At 32.0% G+C, this 21860-nt stretch overlaps 2 protein-coding genes across 5 annotated transcripts in view; one reads left to right on the top strand and one right to left on the bottom strand.

Annotated features, from left to right (window-relative positions):
- The window catches only part of LOC143912339 (uncharacterized), a 976232-nt gene that overhangs the window by 838644 nt on the left and 115728 nt on the right, over positions 1–21860 (top strand). The window lies entirely within an intron of this gene.
- msb1l (protein) overlaps positions 1–21860 on the bottom strand; it is a 31572-nt gene that overhangs the window by 3898 nt on the left and 5814 nt on the right. The window contains exons 2-6 of one of the 4 annotated variants that reach the window (XM_077446376.1): positions 11433–11475; positions 7102–7601; positions 6784–7028; positions 6444–6666; positions 6259–6369 (exon numbers count right to left, since the gene is read on the bottom strand). In XM_077446376.1, the coding sequence (XP_077302502.1) occupies positions 6259–6369; positions 6444–6666; positions 6784–7028; positions 7102–7601; positions 11433–11475 (1122 nt within the window). Of the gene's footprint in view, positions 1–1769; positions 2171–4813; positions 6370–6443; positions 6667–6783; positions 7029–7101; positions 7602–11432; positions 11476–21860 lie in introns of those variants that run through there. The other 3 variants (XM_077446383.1, XM_077446359.1, XM_077446368.1) reach the window with 3 other exon arrangements.

The raw sequence follows: 21860 nt of genomic DNA, 5'->3' as shown, positions 1-21860 counted from the left end.
AAAAACGGTAATCTGTGTGTTCTAACGCTAGCCGAACATAATGAATGAATCGATAAAAAGCCTAAACTTTCATTTATTATTATTTTTTATTGCATAATTAATTGGCATAACTGATTCCCGATTTCTGTTTCAGCTCTGATTATTACTATTCATATTGTATAACTTTATTTTAAATCATGTATCAATCCAAAATTACCCGTTGAAATTTCAACGGTATGAAACAAGTACATATGTATGTATATAATTTCAAAAGAGACTTTCTAAGATTCAATGTAAGTTTCGAAAAAAATCTATTTTCTATGACGAAGATATCGATTTTGATCCGGATTCAGATTCCTTTCTCAGTTCCGTATCCAGATTCCTTTTTAATTTCTGGTTCTGGAATTCCTTTTTCAGTTACGGATCCCTATTTCTGTTTCAGATTTATTTTTAATTTCCAGTTCCAGATTCCTTTTTCAGTTTCAATTCCGATTCCCTTATATATAAAAAAAACCATTCGTTTCTGATTGGCTGACGTTGAATATAATTTTTTTTCGATTTAAATAAATTTAATAAAAAAAAACAAATGAATGTTAACTATTAGATAAAGCGGTTTATATTACAAAAACCACGTGTTATGAATATTTATAATTTCATTGTAGCTCGTCAACTCGTTTCAAAAACAAATATTAACTAACTTTATACAGTGTACTCTAAATCAGAGCATCGCAACCCTCTCACGCGTTAGATCTATGTATATATGAAGTGCTATACGCTACCACAGGTGCACACATTGCGATGCTCTGCTCTAGATTATCTGCGTGTGGATTATCCGTGCTTGAAGTAAATACTGTTGATTATTATAACCAAAAATGGAGTATGGAGCATCTTTGAATATTTGTTTCAGACTATAAATCGGTCCCCAAAGGTATTATTAAATGTTCTTTCTCATCTAAATGAATCTATATTAAAAACAAACGATGGTTTTGTAATAGCTAAATTTTTATCGCCTAATGTTACAATTCAACCTATGCTGATATCATCAATGCAATCAAGGTGTCATATCTTCTCAAAACTCTTGCTGAGGAAGATGATGACTTGATCAATTTCTGAGAAAAATGAGTATTGGAATAGCAAAATCTTGATAGAAAGTGAAACCAATAGCACCAGTTTGATCATGGAGAAATATTTTTCCTAATGTGGAAATAGATTTACCGGATTGTTAAGAAAACGAGGCAGGTGATTTATCTATGTAGATTAATGGAAAATTTAAAATGATTTGAAAATGTTGATTGGGAAAACATCAACATTTTCCGTGTTTTCTATTGTCACTAAATATAAAAATTTGATAGTTTATATTATTTGTGCTTTTCAAATACCCGGTCCCATACTCCCCACCATTAGCGTGGGTAATCGAGAGTATACGGTAATATATTGTAGAATCATAAATTTATCTACAAACATGGAAATGAAATAATAATTTAAGATACAGATTCGTCAAAGAGATTTTAAGCACACGTCACCGTTTAACCTTTTCTCAAAACTATTTCATTGCATTTTCCGGCAAGCGAAAGTTAATTTATGAGGAGAAACATACCCGGGGTAGGAGTAGGATGAGGTAGGGGTAGGGTGAGGATAAACATACGAGGAGTACCCGGAAGCCTTCTGGATGACAATCCCGTATTTGTTAACATTTGGTGAGTGAACCTTTATTGTTACGAAGCTAGTTAGATTCTAAAATTAAGTAACGAGATATATGTAAGCAATAAATTGTGTGGGAGATATATGACCTGTAAGGGCGTGCGGTTGATGTCAGGGGTGGGTGAACGTGGATCCATCTTGGCCTGTTGGCCACTCGAAGAGTTACCGATGTGGTGGTGATTGTGGTGATCGTGGCTCGTGAGGTCTGCGCCTTCGTCGGTGAACGCCGCTTTGCTGTACAGGTGGCCCATATTTCTTATTTGACACTCCTCTTTTGAAATTCTTCGAGTCACGCAACTACAAAAACTACAAACACTAGAACACCATCGTCGAGACGACTCTGAGAGAGCAGAGAGCAGGAACCGACAGATGCAGATGTTGTTCGGAGTTCGGCAGCTCGGCAGTTTGGCAGTTTGGCAGTTTGGCAGTTTGGCCGTCTGACAACCGGTCGGCCGCCACTTTCAAACTCAACGGTTTTTTCCCCACTCTCCACGGCGGACTAAATGGACCTAACGCAATCATACATGGCCAGCACCATATTTTATGAAAACTTGTATTTTACGGGGTTCGGTGATTACTAGTCAAATGTGAACCAGTCACAAGACAACCGGTCGCTCTAGATCAGTCACACGTGATCACCCGTCATACTAAAACTGGTCACGAGAAAACTGGTCACACCCTAAAAAATCAGTTAACCAGTTTTCTCGTGACCGATTTTAGGGTGTGACCAGTTTTCTCGAGACCAGTTTTAGGGTGTGACCAGTTTTAGGGTGTGACCAGTTTTAGGGTGTGACCAGTTTTAGGGTGTAACCAGTTTTAGTGTGACGGGTGACCACGTGTGACCGATCTAGAGCGACCGGTTGTCCTGTGACTGGTTCACATATGACTAGTAGTCCGTTTACCATTTTACGGTTCGGAGATTACATCCCAAATGTGAATCGCTACCAGGATAACCGCTGCTACGAAAATCGCGCGTGTAAATCTCCTGTCGCACAGGAAAATTGCCGTACAGAAAACTGCCCAAATATTTCTCAGCAAATGCTTTTTATTATGAGGTTTTTAGTTCATAATCGACTAGACATATGAACTTCGCATGTTGATACGTTCGTAACGTCATTTTAGATTTGATAATAATAAAAATCTCGTAAAAAAAAGCATATGCTGAGTAATATTTGGGCAGTATTCTGTAGGGATTTTTTTCTGTGCGACGAATTTTCGTGCGATGGGAAACCGCGCGTGCAATTTTCGTAGCGGCCGTTATCTTGGTAGCGATTCACATTTATGATGTAACCCGTTTACCATATTTTGTTTCGGTGATTATTGTTCACAAAGCGCTCGCCCAAAAGTCACTAAAATCTCTATAACGGAACATCTGGCAGCCGAAAAGTCCATCATACTAACGAGAACTCTATTTCCAAATATTCCACATTCGCTATTTTCATGGCAAAAATCGTCTTTTGGGCGATCGCAATGTGTGTAATAATCCAATTACCCCGTAATTTGCGGTTAGGTGATTATTCCGCACAAAAAGATGTCGCGCACGTGACTGAAATCTCGATAGCGAAACATCAGGCACCCGAAAATTTCATCCATCGAGACCCATGTGAAATATCATAATTCGTATTCGCGATTTTCGTGGCAAACATTATTGTTTGCACGATCGCAATGTTCGAAATAATCCATTTACCGTATTTTACTGGTAATTGTTATCTATTTTTGTCAGTATTCAAATATGAAAGGTCAGTATTTGTATTCAATGGTTAGTATTTATATTAAGCGGCCGGTATCCATCATTCAGTATAAAAGTGGTAAGTATGAATAACAAAAGGTTAGTATTTAAACATAAATGATAAGTTTTATTTTGACGAATGGCCAGTATTACTTTTTCATTGGTATCGGTAAGTCTTATCTCAAATCCCGGGAATTGGATTTTAAAAAATCTTGGAAATATACAACATTTTCACGACTACACGAAGGGAAATAATAAATCAAATACACAAAAAATCGTAAAATATTCTCAAAGGTTTGTTGTTTAGCAGTAAGTACAGCGTATTCCCCGAACGTGGAAGTTTTATGAGCATCATGGTTCTGTGCCAATTGGCCAAAGATGTTTCTTGTAATTCTATTTTTGAAAAATCTCTATACCGATGAATTATTACAATTATTGAAAATTAAAATCGAAGAAAAAAGAAGCCAAAAACTGATTTTTTTAACACAAATTTTAAATAATTCTAATTTCATAACGAACAAAACATTCTTTAATAAAAGCGAATGTATATCCTATGGTGAAACTATTATGAAGCGAGTATGTATATCCATCTTGTATTGACGATTCCACAATGGAAGAAACTCTTTAAAAGGAAGAATTAAATACGGAGTTATCAAAGATAAATATACAAAATAACGTAGATAAAAATAGCCTCGATTTTAAAAAAGAAATTAAAATATACATGCTGACAGGAGAAAAAACAAATGATTTAAAAAAATTGGTTTTGTACGAACCTTCGACCGAAACTGAAAGAGTTTCGAAGATATCAAATCGAAGATATCAAAATATCAGATACCAAATCTAGAAATAGGCTTTCGGATACTCATTTAAATATTTTAGTATTCTTAAGAAGCTACTTTAAATATTTTACTTTTATAATTACATTTTTTCCAGTTAATAGACATATTATGTATTGTTTACTTTTTTTTATATTTTGTAAATAAATAAATATTTTTTTTAATAAAAAATATATTAAATTAAAAAAAAAATTTTGTTAGATTTTTTTATGTATGTTATTTTATTTAGTATGTTAGTTTTTTTTACATGTGTCCCGGGAACGATCCCGGGCTCCATCCCGTGTCCCGGGAATAGAAAAAGTCAGGGAATACAGAAACCCTGCACTATCAACACAAGGTTAACATGATCTTGATAGACAATTCCATCCAACAGGCATTGCTATTTTTATACTGTCCATTTTTTATTTATACTGACATTAAATAATATAATACTGACCATTTTGTTAATAAAATACTGGTGGAAAGCTGATTTATATACTCATCGAAATTGATTAAAATACTGGCCATTTAATTTGTTGCCTTTTATTAATTTCACACATATATTTAAAGTTTAAACTAGTTTTATTTTCAATACATGTATTTCAAATGTTAAAATTATACATAATTATACATAAAAGCAGTTTTTTTTTATTAAAAACAAAGATTAATAATTATATACAAAATCTATACAATGACAATGAGAGTAAGTAAAATGCTATAGTTGTTAGTCAGTGTGCACTTAATCACTTGGGTTTTAAACATATTTTTTTATTTCTTTGACATTAATGAGTTTTTTTTTAATATTGAATAATTGAATATTTGGTCAAAGCGATGAATTGAGGACACCTGTGATGTAGCCATGACCTAATATGAAAATAAAATAATTGCCCATAAGTATACTTCATTTCACGGTTCTGATTAATAAATGTTTGAGGAGCATATTAAAGCATATTACCAATAGGAATCGAGATTTATAGTTTGCCAACTGCAAATGCTACTGAAATGAAATATATTGTGTATTGGCCTGGCCAAAAACTGTCGCGTTTCTTTTACCTTGTCTTAGATCTCTTAAATTACATTTTTAAAACTATTTTAGAAAACATAAATATCTAGGCATATTACAAATTCAGTTATCTCTCTGAAAAATTACTGAAACTATCAATAACATCTAAAACAAAGATATGGGTAAGTAAGAATATGTACAGTAATTTTGAAGATTCTTTTTAAGTGGGTGCCTTCTAGATTTTTATACTACATAGTTTTTGTAACATTAACTTATAATTCAGTATTTCTTTAATTTTTGAGTTTTTGCAGTAATAACTTATTATGAAATCATATAACTTATTAGTAGGCGTTGGCTTGGTGCTTTTCAAGTGACAATAGACCACTCCATTAGGTAACACAGCTAGAGAGCAAAAAAGCATGGTTGACAATAGTAATTGACAATAGTGAACCATTTTTTGTGCGAAAAGCATCGGCCCAATCTTTGATTGTAAGTTCATACAATATGTACATATGTATATTGTATTTTTCTACATGTAAAATGTAACATTAAATTATTTGATATTTTTTAGTATAGATAAAATATTATGAATAATAAGAATTAATTAATTAATAAAAAGACTTAATTTTCACTTCAATATCTATTTTAATATATCTTAAATATCTATTAAATATATCTTCAGGATCATAACCTCTATATAAATATGTATTTATATATATATTTTTTTTTCAAGTCATATTTATAAATATAAATAATTTGTGTTTAAATTAATGTATTCTCGAATGAAAGCGATACATATTTTTTTACAAATTAAAATTGAAAAGAATGTCATTGATTCATTTATTTGAAAGTATTCAATTTTAAATCGTTGATTTTTCTTTGATTTTTGTGCCTTCTTAGTCTTGGTTTTTGGCAATGAGGTATATCACCTTGCCATATTCCACTTTTGCAAGTTAAAACTGGTGAATTTGAGTCGATTGACGAATCGGATGTCGAATGTGGACCAAGACATATAATTTGGCAAGTAGAACCTTCTGACAACCCACCAGTTGGTGCATCTTCTGGTTTGGTTTCACAGTTTAATCTACTGTAATGTGGAGTGGGTGGCATTTTACACCACGTATCGCTAGCTTTGATAGATGCTGTAATAAATGATAACATTTCAGCAATAAAGTTTAACTAAAAGTAAAAATTCACTATAACATATTATACATACCCTCGCAAGTTGGTGGAGAAGATGACCAATTTAAATTGTCTTTGCACTTGATTCGCATAGGTCCGTTTAAACGAGGAGCTAGCCCAGGACCTGAACATTTGAAACGACACACAGAACCCCAAGCACCCCCACGAGGACATATTGATTCTACTCCAGAAGAAAGATTTAGTTCTGGGCATCGACGTACAATCACATTGTATCGATATTGACACAATTGCTGTGTCTAAAATGAGTTATTATGTACATAAGTGTGTAAGTGTGAATTGAAAAGCAACATGCATATATATTTAGGTATAAAAATAAATATGTACTTTTGTATGATTTTCACTTCTTTACATACCTGATTGTTTACAACGATACTTCCTACAGTAATATGACTTCCTTCTTTTAGTAAAGTTCCAATATTCGGACCATAAAGTGCTTTAAAATGTGCTCCTTCAGAAACAGGATTCCCATGACAGCCTATTAGAGCAGGAGCTTCCAATATGATTCTTTCTCGTCCTTTGGATGCTATCGATGTTCGTTCACCAGGACACCGAATACACTTATCTCTTAGATTATTTGTTTCAGATCTTGATTTATAGCCTGGAATGAATACTATGTTAATGCATCGTTGTGTTTAATATTTTTTTTAAATTTTAAATTAGTATCATTTTACCAGAAATGCTATCAGAAGAACCACCATAGGTGTATGTTATTTCCTTAGTTACACTTTTTGGATGAATTTTCAAAGTAGTTCCTTTTATATCGACAGACATACTTTCAGATTTTGGATATCTTCGTTGAGGACTATTCAACTTTAAACTATCATTGGGTCTATACATTCTATTATTTCTTGTCACGCTTTTATAGCCATTTGAGTTGATTGACAATCTTGGTTTATAACTTTTCCAAGTAGTGTTAAATAAATTTTTATTTTTATAGAAAGTTGCTGGGTTCTCTAAGGATTTATATATTTTCCTAACTGGCGCGCTTATTATAACAGGGTTGTTGTGACTATATGGAGATGACGGATCGTCTGTGTCCAAATTTCTATAGTAATTTTTATTTGTAACTGGTGAATTTCTGATGATTCTCAGGCCATAATCGCTTTGATGAGCCGATTCGATTGGATATTTGCTTTCACGAAAAGTACGTCGATTACGTAGAACTTGTAATCTGAAATCGATTAATTGAATGAGATTTTATTACTAATGCATATTTGATATACAGGGTTGAGTTGTATCAATAAATTAATTTAATAAAGTACTTTTATTAGATATTAAATTTAAATTTATTGTAAGTTGATTGATAATGTTAATTCTGTCGCATAACAGACCACAACGTTTAGAGCTTTGCATTAATCAAACAATAAAAAACATATAAATAAATTAATCGGATGACATGTTTACGATTTATTTACATACATATATATACATATATGTTGTTTATAATGTCAAGTGGCTATGAAAAATAATGAAGAGATGAATGAAAAAGAAGAGCGTGAATATTCGATTGAAACGTCGTTTATAACTAAGTTGTATTATATTTTTTATATTGTATATTATGGTTGATTCTTATTGGTAATATTATATAATTTTTTTCTTACTGTTAATTCTACATAATATCGAATAATTAAATTTCGTAACAAATCTCAATATATCACTGTCTATAACACTATCAACATATAAAATTTCAAGTGCATGGCCAAAAAATGCAATTGATGATATCACCATTAATGATATCATGAATTTCATTAATGATGTCATCATTAATGCACTGCTCGATTGTGTCTCACGCATTCGTTTGTTTTGCACAGTTGCTAAAAGGTTGCGGTCATTGTGTTATTTATGCAATGTATCCGATCAGTAATGGGTGCAGTGGTACAATTTGCATGCTAAGTGGGTGAGATATTGTCAAGTGGGACATATGGAGCTATTATCAATAAGTAGTTTTTTTTTACAGTTCTCTTTAGAAAGTAAAATGTTGTTATATGTACATATGTATATTAAGGTTTGATATTCTGTTGGATGTATCATTAATTGCTACCGGAACACTTCAACTGAACTAAAATTAAAATGTATATTTAAATTTGAATTTGAAGTTCCATCGCTAGTTCAAGAACTACAAGTGCATATAATTCCAAGAAGAATAGTTATGTTGGGTAATAAATACGTTGTTTATATTAAGAGTGCCAGAATTGCATTCCAGCTTTGTGTTTTGCAAAACCTGTCTGCGGATGCAAACAGCAGCTGGTGCATACTTCGATTATATATTTGTACCTCGTAATTCGCTCAAGTGCCGGATATTAGTAAAGGAAAAGGTCAGACGAAATTTCAACCAAAATAAATACTCAAATCACTTAGAATTATTTTTTTCATCCAAATTCATAGGATTTTGTTTTGAAACATGGTATTTAATTTTATCTTTCCTTAATATTAAACTTGGAAAAAACTAAACACTTGGAAACACTAAAATAGTAAGTCATGTATTGGTCGTTAGCCACGTGGATTAAAATGATACATTAAAGGTTTAATTAATATATTGTTATCAGTTGTAAACAGCAAAAAAAGTTACTCAATAAAGTCACAGGGCTTTTATTTAACTTAAAATCCATCTAGTCAACAACCTCAGGATATCTAGCAACTATAGTGTTTCCCTTTCATTTTTTAATTCCTGTGTCTTTTAAATTAATAATTCTACATTAATGATGAATATAAAAGTTTAACTATTCATATTTTATTTCAAAAAATGTTTTATTGTATGGTATTTCTTCTAACCGTTTAATAATTAATATTATTTTATTACTACTAGGGATTGCAATATCGAAAACGATATCTCCATGGCAAAAAACTACGAAAACGATCGATGCGTATATATTTTGTATTATTTTATAAGACCGATGCGTATATATTTTATATTATTTTATGAGCTAGTTATTATTTTATAAGTTGTTTTCGATATCTCTTTATTTACATTTTCACGCTACACGTCTGTAAAATTGTTTTAATGACACTGAGCAACAAAAAATCACGTTTTTGAGTTACCGGAGCGGAGACTAACCAATTTTTACTAACTTTGACCCACTGAATTCGAATATGATATTGATTTTTGTTGGTTGGTGATCGTTTACGAGATATGAGTCCGACCGCTGTACTCTGTGAGTACAGCGGTCTCGCTTGCACCTAACAGATTTCGCGTTACAACCGTATACACAACGAAAGCATTTAAATAGCAATTACCACTTCAGTTAGTACATTTGGATAAAAAAAAGAAAAATACTGAGATAGAAAACCAATCCTTATAAACGTGGTAAACCTAATAAAAAATTTGCCAAATACATGAAAAATAGCACGGAAAAAAAATCCGTAAGAAAAAATATATTTTTGACTTTTAAAATTCGCTAGACAATTAATTATAAGTATTTTAAAGCAATAAAATATCACAATCAATAGGAAAAACATCTGACAATTGATTCCAATACTCACTTTGAGCACATCAATACTAGATTTTGAGTTAAAGATATAACGTATACATTGAAAATGTGATAAAATATATTATTTGGTACATTTTTCAGTACGATATATACATATACGATGATGGCACAACTATTTTTCTAATTAGTGTATGGAAAAATAGTCGTATAAAAATATAATTTGTCTTTCAACAACAACTACATAATTCTCCAGCTGATGGTTGAGTCTTCGTTTGCATCTCCAGTGAGCGATGATTGGGTATCTGATAAGCTTAAGTATCCGAATATCCTGTATTTGTATACTTGGGTTTGGCGTATTTTTCAATAAACATGTTGAAACATGCCAGCGGTGCTCGGGACATCGGAAGCAATGTTTTTTTTATTATTAAAAATACCGAATTAAAAAAAGATACTGAAAGTACCGATAGTGCCGGTATTGTGCTTTTTTATTTTGATAATACCGGTATCGGAAATTACGGTATTTTTGCAATCCCTAATTACTACTAGGGAATCCATTACAAGTTAACTGGTAAATGGCTCAAAAAAGGCAAGAAAATTTAACAAATCTGTACTTCTACCGGTGAATCCATAAAGCATGAAATACTAATTTTAGACTTTAAAACGACATTAATTTTTGAAATACTAAATTTACATAAGATGAATTTCAATGGACCACTGAAACAATAGCATGAGATCAGCTATAAAAACTGTATATGCATGTATGTAGAGGGCACATACATATATTCAAACACATACATATGTAAGTGCTTTTAAAAGATAATACATAATAATTTTTAAATTACATTATATTTGATTTAGTAAATCCGGAATACATACTTGGTGGAAAATTTATTGCAATGCATTTATTATGTTACATTACAAGGACGCCCACCCACGGTGTTAAAAACACACACTGACACATAGCATTTTATAAATATTCTTATTTATCTTCATACATATTATGTATGTACTTACATATCAACCGTTTTAGAATATAAAGATTTTTTTTTAATTTAGCCATCTCGAATATCTGAAGAATAATTGTAGTTATTCATTTAATCTTGTTCCTAATTATGGCGACAGCATCATGCATATATGATAATTTATTTTAGCTTAACGAACATGACCCAAAATTCTAAAATTAACTGACAGCCTGGCAAATGGGGTGGTTAATGTCACGGTAGTAAATCCAACACTTGAAGGTTTGCACAACAAATCAAATAGACAAGGTCATTGTATGCTAGCTTGACCGACAAAACTGAGAGATGATTTTTAGAAAAAATGATACATTTAATAAGTACGTAAATTCCGATATCGAGAAAAGTTAAATTTCAACCCAATTCAATCAATACAAATGTATGTACATATGTACATAGAAGACTGCTCAGTCATAAATATTGCGATACATGTGTATTTGTATGTACATAAATATATTTAATATATGTATTATAAACAGATATTATTGAAAATCATAATTATTTTATATATGTTGGCGTGAAGGCATCATTAATACTATGTATTTTTTCTCACCTTACCTATTTTGATCGACGTTCCAATTGTCATCTGAAGCTTTGGTGACTGCAAAAAAAAAAATGCATTCATTAAATGCGACAGGTAAATTATTTGTAATTAAATCAACACCATTTGAATATCGATAGCACATGCACCACTTTTTTTTCGGTATATAATTTTGAAACTTGAATGTATTAGTTTACATACATATGTATTTGTTTCTGAAAGAGTAAATTGTGTGTAAAAATGTGATTAATTTTGCAGAAAAAAAAATCACAATTCTTATATCAATAGAGAAAAAATTAAATTAAGCCGGTGATAGAACATTTTCTTCATTTCCTCATTTTCTACAATATTATGTTGTCATGTTTCATAAGAACGAAGCCAAAAACTTGTCAAATACGAATTTGAATTATTCAAGCATCCAAGTACGCAGTTACAAGAAAATAGATATTCTTTGTAATTTGATTAATATGTGCAAGAGGATTTGGCGTTATTTCATTTTGAAGATATGATATATCGTAGGAAGCAAATTTGTATGGAATCGATGACTAATACATGTATAAATATACACCGTTGCGATAATTGAAAATGTCATGATATAAATGTATTGTATAAATGTACAAACATACATAAGTATAAATATATAACGTATATGTATGTATGTATGTATAAATGCAGGTGTGGATATGTACATATTATAATTTTCACGTGTACAAATGTACATGTAATAAATTCAGTATGAAAGTGTTTCAGTAACTTTAATAAACAGTATAATGTCAATTGATATTTAGGACACTAATTATGTCCGACCTTCAAGTGACGCATTAGACAATTTCAGTTCATATTTTTTCCCCCAATTATTCTTGAAGGCAAATTGCCATTACGAGCCCATAAGATGACCATAAATCTAAATATTAATTACAAACTATCTTAACCGTTGACCAGGCCAAGTTATAACTTTAGCTAGTATTAAATCATACTTCATGTAAATGCATATGAACAATTGTACAATACTTGATATATGTACATATATAGGTACATACATATATAAAATCGAAAATAAAATTTTACAATTTGCGAATTGCTTGGGAAATGAAAAGTGAAAGTAGTTTTTATAAGTCTTTAGCTGGCCATTATTTTTATACGCAATGCAAGAAAAGTGAATTTGAAATGCTTTTTTATTATTACTCTCTGAATTTATGAAAACATTTAACGTAAAATATTACACATACATATGTATGTATGTACATATATATATATTATTATATATACATTTATTTTTACGCATACTTCATTATTTTTGTCACCAACAATTATAAAGCGGTGCGGTGCAAGCGCTCGATAATCACCAAACAGACCGAACGACAGATAAACTGGATGGCAGCTTTAAACGCAATTCTCGTCTTCTCGAATGATAGATTGCACATCAGATGACGAGTAACCTTTCGATGTGCACAGATGCAATTATTAAAATGGTAATTATTAAAATTGAGTTGGATCTTTCTGGCGAGTTTGATACGGCAAGATCCGATAATTTCCGAATCTTGCCTTATTCAACTCAATCCAACTCAATTTTAATAATTACAATTTTAATAATTATCATTTTAATAATTGCATCTGTGCACATCGAAAGATTACTCGTCATCTGATGTGCAATCTATCATTCGAGAAGACGAGAATTGCGTTTAAAGCTGCCATCCAGTTTATCTGTCGTTCAGTCTGTCTGGTGATTGTCGAGCGCTTGCACCAAACCCTTATAAAGAGTAGAAAGATGAAAAAAAAAATAATGAATAAATTTTATTATACAGATGAATAAATAGCGTTACTCAAGTGTTACTTAATTATTGTAGTTAAAGTGAGCTTCATTCAGATTTAAATTTATGTTGATAGAAGAAACGCGATTTCTTTGTAGATCAAAATATGTCAATGTTAGACATTTGAAGGGTTATTAACACTCTCGCAGAAATTTTCATTATTTATTTTGATTATTAAATTATCCTATCTTAGAGTCAGTATATTTTATATGATCTCGAAATACACAAGATACACATTTTTACGAGGGTATTGTCCCATTGAAGTTCAGCGATCAGCCATGGCGGAACACGATCAATTTATAAAAAATTATATTGTGTATAACATTTGATTTTCGTATGCAAATAGTCACTGAAAACATAAACAGAGATAAACAGTTATCTATTATATGTATATTTCTATCATGACGCACCCTTGTTCTTTGTGTGAAGCACACGGAGCGTAAAGATACTCGATGTTTTGAGTCAAATATAATTTAATAATAATAATTTCTAAGAAATTTGAACAACAATATCACCTGTTATGTGAGATCATTTTGAAATTATCATACTATTATTAATGTAAGCGTATAACGAGAATAGTAATATAACGTATAACAACTTATTTATATTTAAATGAAAATTTCATTATACATACATATGTACATATGTAGAGCTACTTTACATAATTTTTAACTGTATGCACTGTGATACTTTATCGCGTTGCATTTAAGGGAAACAATTGCATTATCCTGGAAAATGGGTCGATGACTAATAAGAGTTGCAAAACTAGATATGAAACAGTATTTGATAATTCATATTGTAATTACGCAAGAATGTTATCTAATTAAACGTCAAACAATTTAAAATTTGACTTATTATTAAAATTTAAAATAATACATATGTAGATGTAAAAAAAAATTGATACTTGTAAAATCTGTTTGTATTGCCATGTTAGTTTTTTTTTTTTTAATTTTGAAACTTGAAACTTTTGAATGAAGAACCACGTCATTGCGAGTGCTTTTATGTATTTTTTTCATATTGACCACGAATCATTGCCGTTAATGACGATGGGAAACGATACGTTGGACAAAATGGTAATACGTTCACGTTTTTACAACGACAAATAATTCGATGTCATTAACTTGAATGCAAATGGGTTTACTAAAAAGTGATAGAAAATTCTATCGTGCGAGATGTACATAAATACATATAAATAAGTGGAGGCGCCAACGTTTTGATAAATATTTATGTTTCAAAAGCGTTTTATTTATTGAATTTATATATTTGATTTCATTTATTTTATGTATATTATTATCACCGAAAGTATATAAAAATGGTCGCAAAAAACTGTAAGAAAAAAAAGGAAACGACCACTGGCCTAATTCCAAGAGCAACACACTCATATATTCTTTCCGCACATATGATAATGTTAACTTGAGATATGTATATGTACACATACATACATACATACATATGTAGTAAAATGTTTGTATTCTATAATAAAATTTTAAGCATTACGCATTCCCAAACTGTAAAATGAAAGTATTTAAATATATTGAACTTTAAGTTCTGATTCATTAAATGGTCAAATCTCCCTATATTAATTACATATATATATATATATTAATTATCACAACGATTCTTTTAATCCACAAAAAAGGAGATGAAAGCGAAATCAAGAACTACCGACCCATTAGTCTACTTTCAGCGGTTTATAAGCTCTTCACAAAGATTATTACAGAAAAGTTGGGTTCAGGGCAAATTTCAGCACAATTGACCACCTCCAAGTAGTTGGCAAACTAATTGAGCGCGCCAACGAATATCAACGACCATTGTGCCTAAGTTTCGTCGATTATGAGAAAGCCTTCGACACAGTTTGTAAACTTTTTTTTGATACTGATAAATTTAGCATAGGAAAAGAAGTAAGATAAGGAGATACCATCTCGCCCAAGTTATTCAATGCGGTGCTTGAGCGAGTTTTCAGAAACTTGGAATAGGACACAGCATGAGTAAAAATCAGCGGTCGCTTCTGGAATCATCTTCGGCTCGCAGACGATATAGTTTTAATAGCTCGCGATCCAGCTGACTTACTTAACAGACTAACACAGCTGGACAGGGAAAGAACGAAATATATTTTTTAAAACCACCTACAAAATTTGACGTTAGAAAATTTTGCTTTAAAAAAATAAGGGGTGGCAAAAAAATTTTTTTTTGACACTTGCCGATCGGTTATTCGTCGGGTATGGACTTAACACATTATTTTGTAATTTATTAAAAATTACAGTAATTGATTAAAATAAATAATGATTATCTAATAATTAATTAAAATTTATTGCACTATTTCCTTAAGTAAATCAATACCGGTATATTCCGGTACTACCGGTAGTGGATTTATTATCGATGGTACCACTAGTGAAAATTATCGGTATTTTTGGAATACTCAGTATGGTTGTATGTATCATATGCGGAGTATCACAATTTTAAAGAATATGTATGTACATATGTATGTAATATATGTACATAGTAGCCTGAATTGGAAATATTATTTCCAGGCTTCTGAATTACAGGTAGTTCAGTGTATTTTCAAAATTTAATAGGAGTGAATATTTTATGATTGTAAAAATATTCATAACAGCTTATATACATATATATGTATGTATATATTTATAACACGATACATATATACATATGTACTTATTCGAAAATAGGGAAAAGTTAGTTGCTCACATAAGGGCCGTCTAGTTTCAAAACCAGATAGATCCATTTTGTTCAATTTTCATTTTATGTTATTTTTGTTAGGTCAAAATACGGATCCATATGTTGGCCAAGTAAGAAAGTTCAAAACAATTTACATCCTATTGAATTACTTAGCTTAAGTCAAGGTTTGTTTCAAAATCAGATAAGTCTCGAAGTTTGCAACAAAACCAGATAGATCGCCCAGTGGAGGTTCCCTCGTGAGCCGCAAACTTATGCAAAAATTCATATAAATCAGATATAGTTTGTTTCAAAACAAGATAGATCCACAACGCTGGTTGCAAAACCAGATACATTATTAAACTTGGTTAGATAGATCCAAAATTACATTTTTTTTTTCAAAAACTAGTTATTGGTCAGAAATGAAAATACAGTCAAGGATGTAAACATCTATGACCAGTTTATATAAAATATTTAAAAAAATAAAAATAAAAATTAAGCTAGTTATAAGTTTTTCCTTGTTCCTGAAAAATTTCTAAAAACTGACTTATCTGGTTTTGAAACTAGACGGCTCATAAGAATTCATCATGAATCGTAAAATCGTGTTGCACAACACGCTTTGGTAATTAATAAACAGTACTAGAGTAATTTTTAATAGTATATCATCGTGACTTTTTCTGGTTGCGCTCCATAAATCGTTCGTCCATCTCATTACAATACCGGCACAGACACAATAATCCAGTTCTGGTTAATGTGATCATGATGACGCTGTAAAAGAGTCGCAATGGCTCATTAGTGGTCTAGTTGAAATTCACTTCACGCTTTGATAATACAAACTTGTAGTGGCGCCTGTCAGTCCGGCTTTTCCAACAATTCAAATGGAAAAATATCGCTTAATCGATATTTTAAGCTAATATATTTAAAACATGATATAGCAACCAGGCGAACGTCCTTTAAGCTAAGACAAGCATTGTTATATATGTTTTTGAATAATATATTAAGATAATTTTCCGGTAAAATGGCAATACAATAATAATATTTGATCAAGGCACACTTTATCACGATACTTGGATTTATTTGAATATTATTTAAATTCGCAGCTTTTAATGCAAATCTTTGAAGCCGACTTACATATAAAGTGCAGTTTGCAACGAAATTTATTAAACCGATGGCGTCGATCGTTATCTATGGACCATAATATTAGATTATAATTTATGCAAAAAAGCTACAAGCTCTTAAATCGAACTATTGGAATAAATCCGGTTGTAGACAACCTATTTGTAGACAAATCTATGTTAACAATAGCAATGTCAAATAGAACACCTACGGTTACATATGTACATACGTCTAACGTTTAAAGGTTCATTGTTCTTGTTGTACAAATGGTTTAAATTAATTTATTGCGCAATTTCATTTTACATTAGGCGCGTTTTAGATTTTCACGAACATCTACCTTGGTTCAAGTTGATCTTCAACAGGATCTACAAAAAAACATTCACGTGGATATGTACATATGTATGTATGTATACATATGCAGAAAATTTTAAATATTGATTACCCGGGGAGTGAATATAAAATTCAATGAATTGATAGCGAATTGAACGTTAAGTGGAGACAGGGTCAGCATTATATGAACATACATAAACATGCTAAACAAGTAACTGTCTGTGGCGACACATTTAAGGGGCAACAAAATGACGTAAGAAAAGTTTAACCCGGGTACACATTTAAAAATGCCATTTCAGGAATCAAGACTGGCGGGTGGAATATCTCTTGTCTTAAATGTTTCGTGAGATTTTGAACGCTCTTTATGAAATAGCATGTATGTAGTATATTTGAGATTCTTGGAAATAAATATGTATCAACATATCATCATATGTATATATAATATCGCTATTCCATCTGTGTCTGTCTAAGATAACGCTCGCCGTACTATAACAGTCGTTTCGATTAGACATACATATGTACGTCACAGCTAAACCACTGCCAAAATGTATATACGAATACAATAACAAAAAAAAAAAAAAACTTCTATATATACTGATCGCTACTAATGTTTTCGCTTGGCAGAGAATTTATCGCCATCCACTGAAAATTTATTAAATCAATTAATAAATTAATTAATTTTTCTATCGGTGTTGTATATTTTTTATATGTAGGTACATATAAAATAATTACAATACAAAAATTTAATTAAATATATTTAAAAGGCATTTGAAAAAAATTCAACCACGTGGGGATCGAACACACGACCGACGACACATTTATTTTAATTTTGTTTTATTTAATAACTTAAAATGCCAACACCCTTTGAGATGATAGGTCATCGGGTACAACACTAGTTGTACCCGATGCATTCATCCTAACAAATGCCCTGCACTCCGTTAAAGACGTTAGTGTTTTAAGTAAATTAGATATAAGTAGCGAACACTGTAATTAGTTCGGTTCTAACCTCAACAGGTAAGAAATTAGTTGGACTCAGGAAACAGATTAAGCTAAGCAAAATTTCAGAGGAAACAAAAAATCTAATTAAGCATAAAAGGAATTTAGATAGGGATAATAATAAGCAAGAATACAATCTAGTAAATAAGGAAATTAAAAAGAGAATAGTCAGGGATGTCAGGGATTTTAACAGCAAGCTAATAGAAAATACCATTAAGAATAACCGTAGCCTGAAAAAGTGCAAACAGGATCTTTTCTTAGGCAAAAACCAAATGATCGCAATCAGATCAGAGAGCGGAGTAATAATTAGGAATAGAGAAGAAATCATAGACAGAGTTTACACGTTCTATGCAAAACTATACGAGAACAACAACGGTCAATTCCCCGCTCTGGAATCGACACACGGCCAAAGGGTTCCTGCAGTATTGCCTAGCGAAGTAGAGGCCGCGCTAAAAACTGCAAAGAACGGTAAAACCCCAGGGGAAGTTAATATTCCCATTGACTTACTAAAATGTGGCGGCTCCCCCCTAAATAATATCTTAGCTAGGCTTTTCAGCAAATGCATCCAGAACCAAGCTATACCAGAAGGATGGAACAACGCAACTATCATCTTAATACACAAAAAAGGTGATAAAAGCGATATCAAGAACTACCGACCCATTAGTTTACTTTCAGCGGTCTACAAGCTTTTCACGAAGGTTATTACAGAAAGGCTGAAGAATATCCTCGACGAGAACCAACCTATAGAACAGGCAGGATTTAGGGCAAATTTCAGCACAATGGACCACCTCCAAGTAGTTGGCGAACTAATCGAACGCGCCAACGAATATCAACGGCCATTGTGCCTAGGTTTCGTCGATTATGAGAAAGCCTTCGATACAGTTAGCCACAATGCAGTACTTAACGCTCTACAAACACAGGGAGTACCGGAACCCTATGTGGGGCTGTTAGCTGCAATATATAAGAATGCCACAGCTTCGGTTAAAATTTTTTCAGGTACAGATAGATTTAGCATAGGAAAAGGAGTAAGACAAGGAGATACAATCTCGCCCAAGTTATTCAATGCGGTGCTTGAGGGAGTTTTCAGGAACTTGGAGTGGGACACAGCCGGAGTAAGCATCAACGGTCGTTTCTTGAGTCACCTTCGGTTCGCAGACGATATAGTTTTAATAGCTCGTGATTCAGCTGAACTACTTAACAGACTAACACAGCTGGACAGGGAAAGTAGAAAAGTAGGATTAAAAATTAACGTAGATAAGACCAAACTAATGTTCAATAGTTATTGCATGCCTGATAGCATCCCATTAGATCAGCGGTTTCCAAACTGGGAGGCGCGCCTCCCAGGGGAGGCGCGGACTATTGCCAGGGGAGGCGCCAAAACTTTTTAATAAAAAAATAATTTTCATACCATAATATCTACAAATAAATAAAACTTCATATCGTAGCTTAACAGTAAAAATTCAATGCATGAATGTTTATTTTTACTTTTCTTTCATTTTTATATATACATTTAATTCCTATAAAAAATAATCCGGAGAAGAAGATTTTAAAAATTGCGCCTTTGCATACGCTCTGTTTTAGCTAAAGATGCCCATTTAGTTGCATATGTTCGATATGTCGCGGATAATAATATATTAGAAGATATATTATTTTGCAAACACATTCTTGGGAAGACCACATCCATTGAAATTTTTAATATAATAGACCGTTTTGTTGAAGAAAACGACATAAAGTGAAATAATTGCGTTGTGAACGACATACAATAATAATTGGACTGTGTACCGACGGAGCTCACTCAATGTCCAGACACAAAGCCGGTCTTAAAGCATTGATCAAAAAGAAAGCACCACATACAAAGCAGGTCTTTCTATTGTCAAAAAATATGAGCGAGAAACTGAACAGCATTTTTACAAAAGTATTAAAAATATAAACAACATTAAGAATAGTCCTTTAAGAGCAAGGCTGTTTGCAAAGCTGTGTGCTGATATGGAAGCTAATTATACCTCACCTTTGTATGACGAACGATAATTTTATTGTTAAACTCGCCTATTTGGTTGAAATTTTTGGAAAATTGAGCGGTTTAAATAAATCAATGCAGGGATCACAAATACACACACACTTGTTCAAAAAGACAAAGTAAAAGCTTTCATTAAAAAATTAAAGTTATGGAAATCAAATTTACAAAAGAATGGGTTGGATAGGTTTTCACTTTCCAAAGATTTCTGGGCCACAGCCAATATTGAAGCCAGTAAAAATATTTTTACCGACCACTTGGATGTTTTAGTGCTGCATTTTTCCAATTACTTCAAAGACCTTGATTTCTCAAAGTTTTTGTGGATACAGAATCCATTTAACTACAATGAAGAAGACGAATTCAAGCTGACAACCATCGAAAAATAAAAATTGATAGAATTATCATGCGATAGCTCACTAAAACAAAAGTTTCAAAATGAAACCATAATTAAATTTTGGATGAATCCTAGTGGAGAGTATGAATCTTTGTATTGCAAAGAAATGCAAGTGCTGCTACCGTTCGTAACGTCTTATTTATGCGAAACGGGCTTTTCGGCACTAGCTGCAATGAAAACCAAATATCGAGCCAGGTTAATAGTCGAAAAGGAGTTACGAGTGGCACTCCCCATATTGCCCCCAAGATTTGATAAACTTTGTGCCAATAAACAACAACATCCTTCACATTCAATTTTGATGTGTTAGATGTAGTTTAATTAGTAATTTAATATAAAAATAAATATATGTACGTGTTCGTATAAATTTATGTTATAGCAAAACCTTTTTATTATTCTGTCTATTGTAGAGTTCAGTATTTTATTTTTCAATAAAGGTTTATTATTTAAAACGTGTCTATATTATTATATCTATTAAAAAATAAAAGGTAGGGAGGTGCGGAAAAAAAACTTTTTTTTAGGGAGGCGTAGTAGCATAAAGTTTGGAAACCGCTGCATTAGATGATAAACCAGTAGAAGTAGTAAATAATTATTTATATTTAGGTCAAATAATTGACATGTCTGGTAGTAAAAATGAAGAGATAAAGAGACGTATGAAATTAGGATGGAGTGCATTTGGACGGATGAATGCTGTTTTTAAATCAAAAATGCCACTCTGCCTGAAGAAAAGGATCTTTGATCAATGCGTTTTGCCAGTGATGACGTATGGATGTGAAACTTGGACACTGAACGCCAAGATGCTAAATAAAATCCAATGCACTCAAAGAAGTATGGAACGCTGTATGCTTGGCATAACGAGGAAAGACAGAAAGCGGAACACGTGGGTGAGAAATATGACAAGGGTAGTGGACATAGTGGATAGAGTGAAGAGATTGAAATGGCAATGGGCGGGTCACGTAGCTAGGAGGATGGACGAAAGGTGGACAAAAGAAGTGCTTGAATGGTACCCGAGAGAAGGCAAAAGAGTAAAAGGAAGACCGCAAGGAAGATGGGTGAACGAAATTAGGAAAATGTGCGGAATGAGATGGATGAGTGTTGCGCAAAACAGAGACGA

Source organism: Arctopsyche grandis, chromosome 1 (genome assembly GCF_051622035.1).
Source record: "Arctopsyche grandis isolate Sample6627 chromosome 1, ASM5162203v2, whole genome shotgun sequence".
NCBI classification, from domain to species: domain Eukaryota; kingdom Metazoa; phylum Arthropoda; class Insecta; order Trichoptera; family Hydropsychidae; genus Arctopsyche; species Arctopsyche grandis.
The sequence above is the reverse complement of the archived record's forward strand: the minus strand, read 5'-3'. Positions and strand labels throughout refer to the sequence as shown.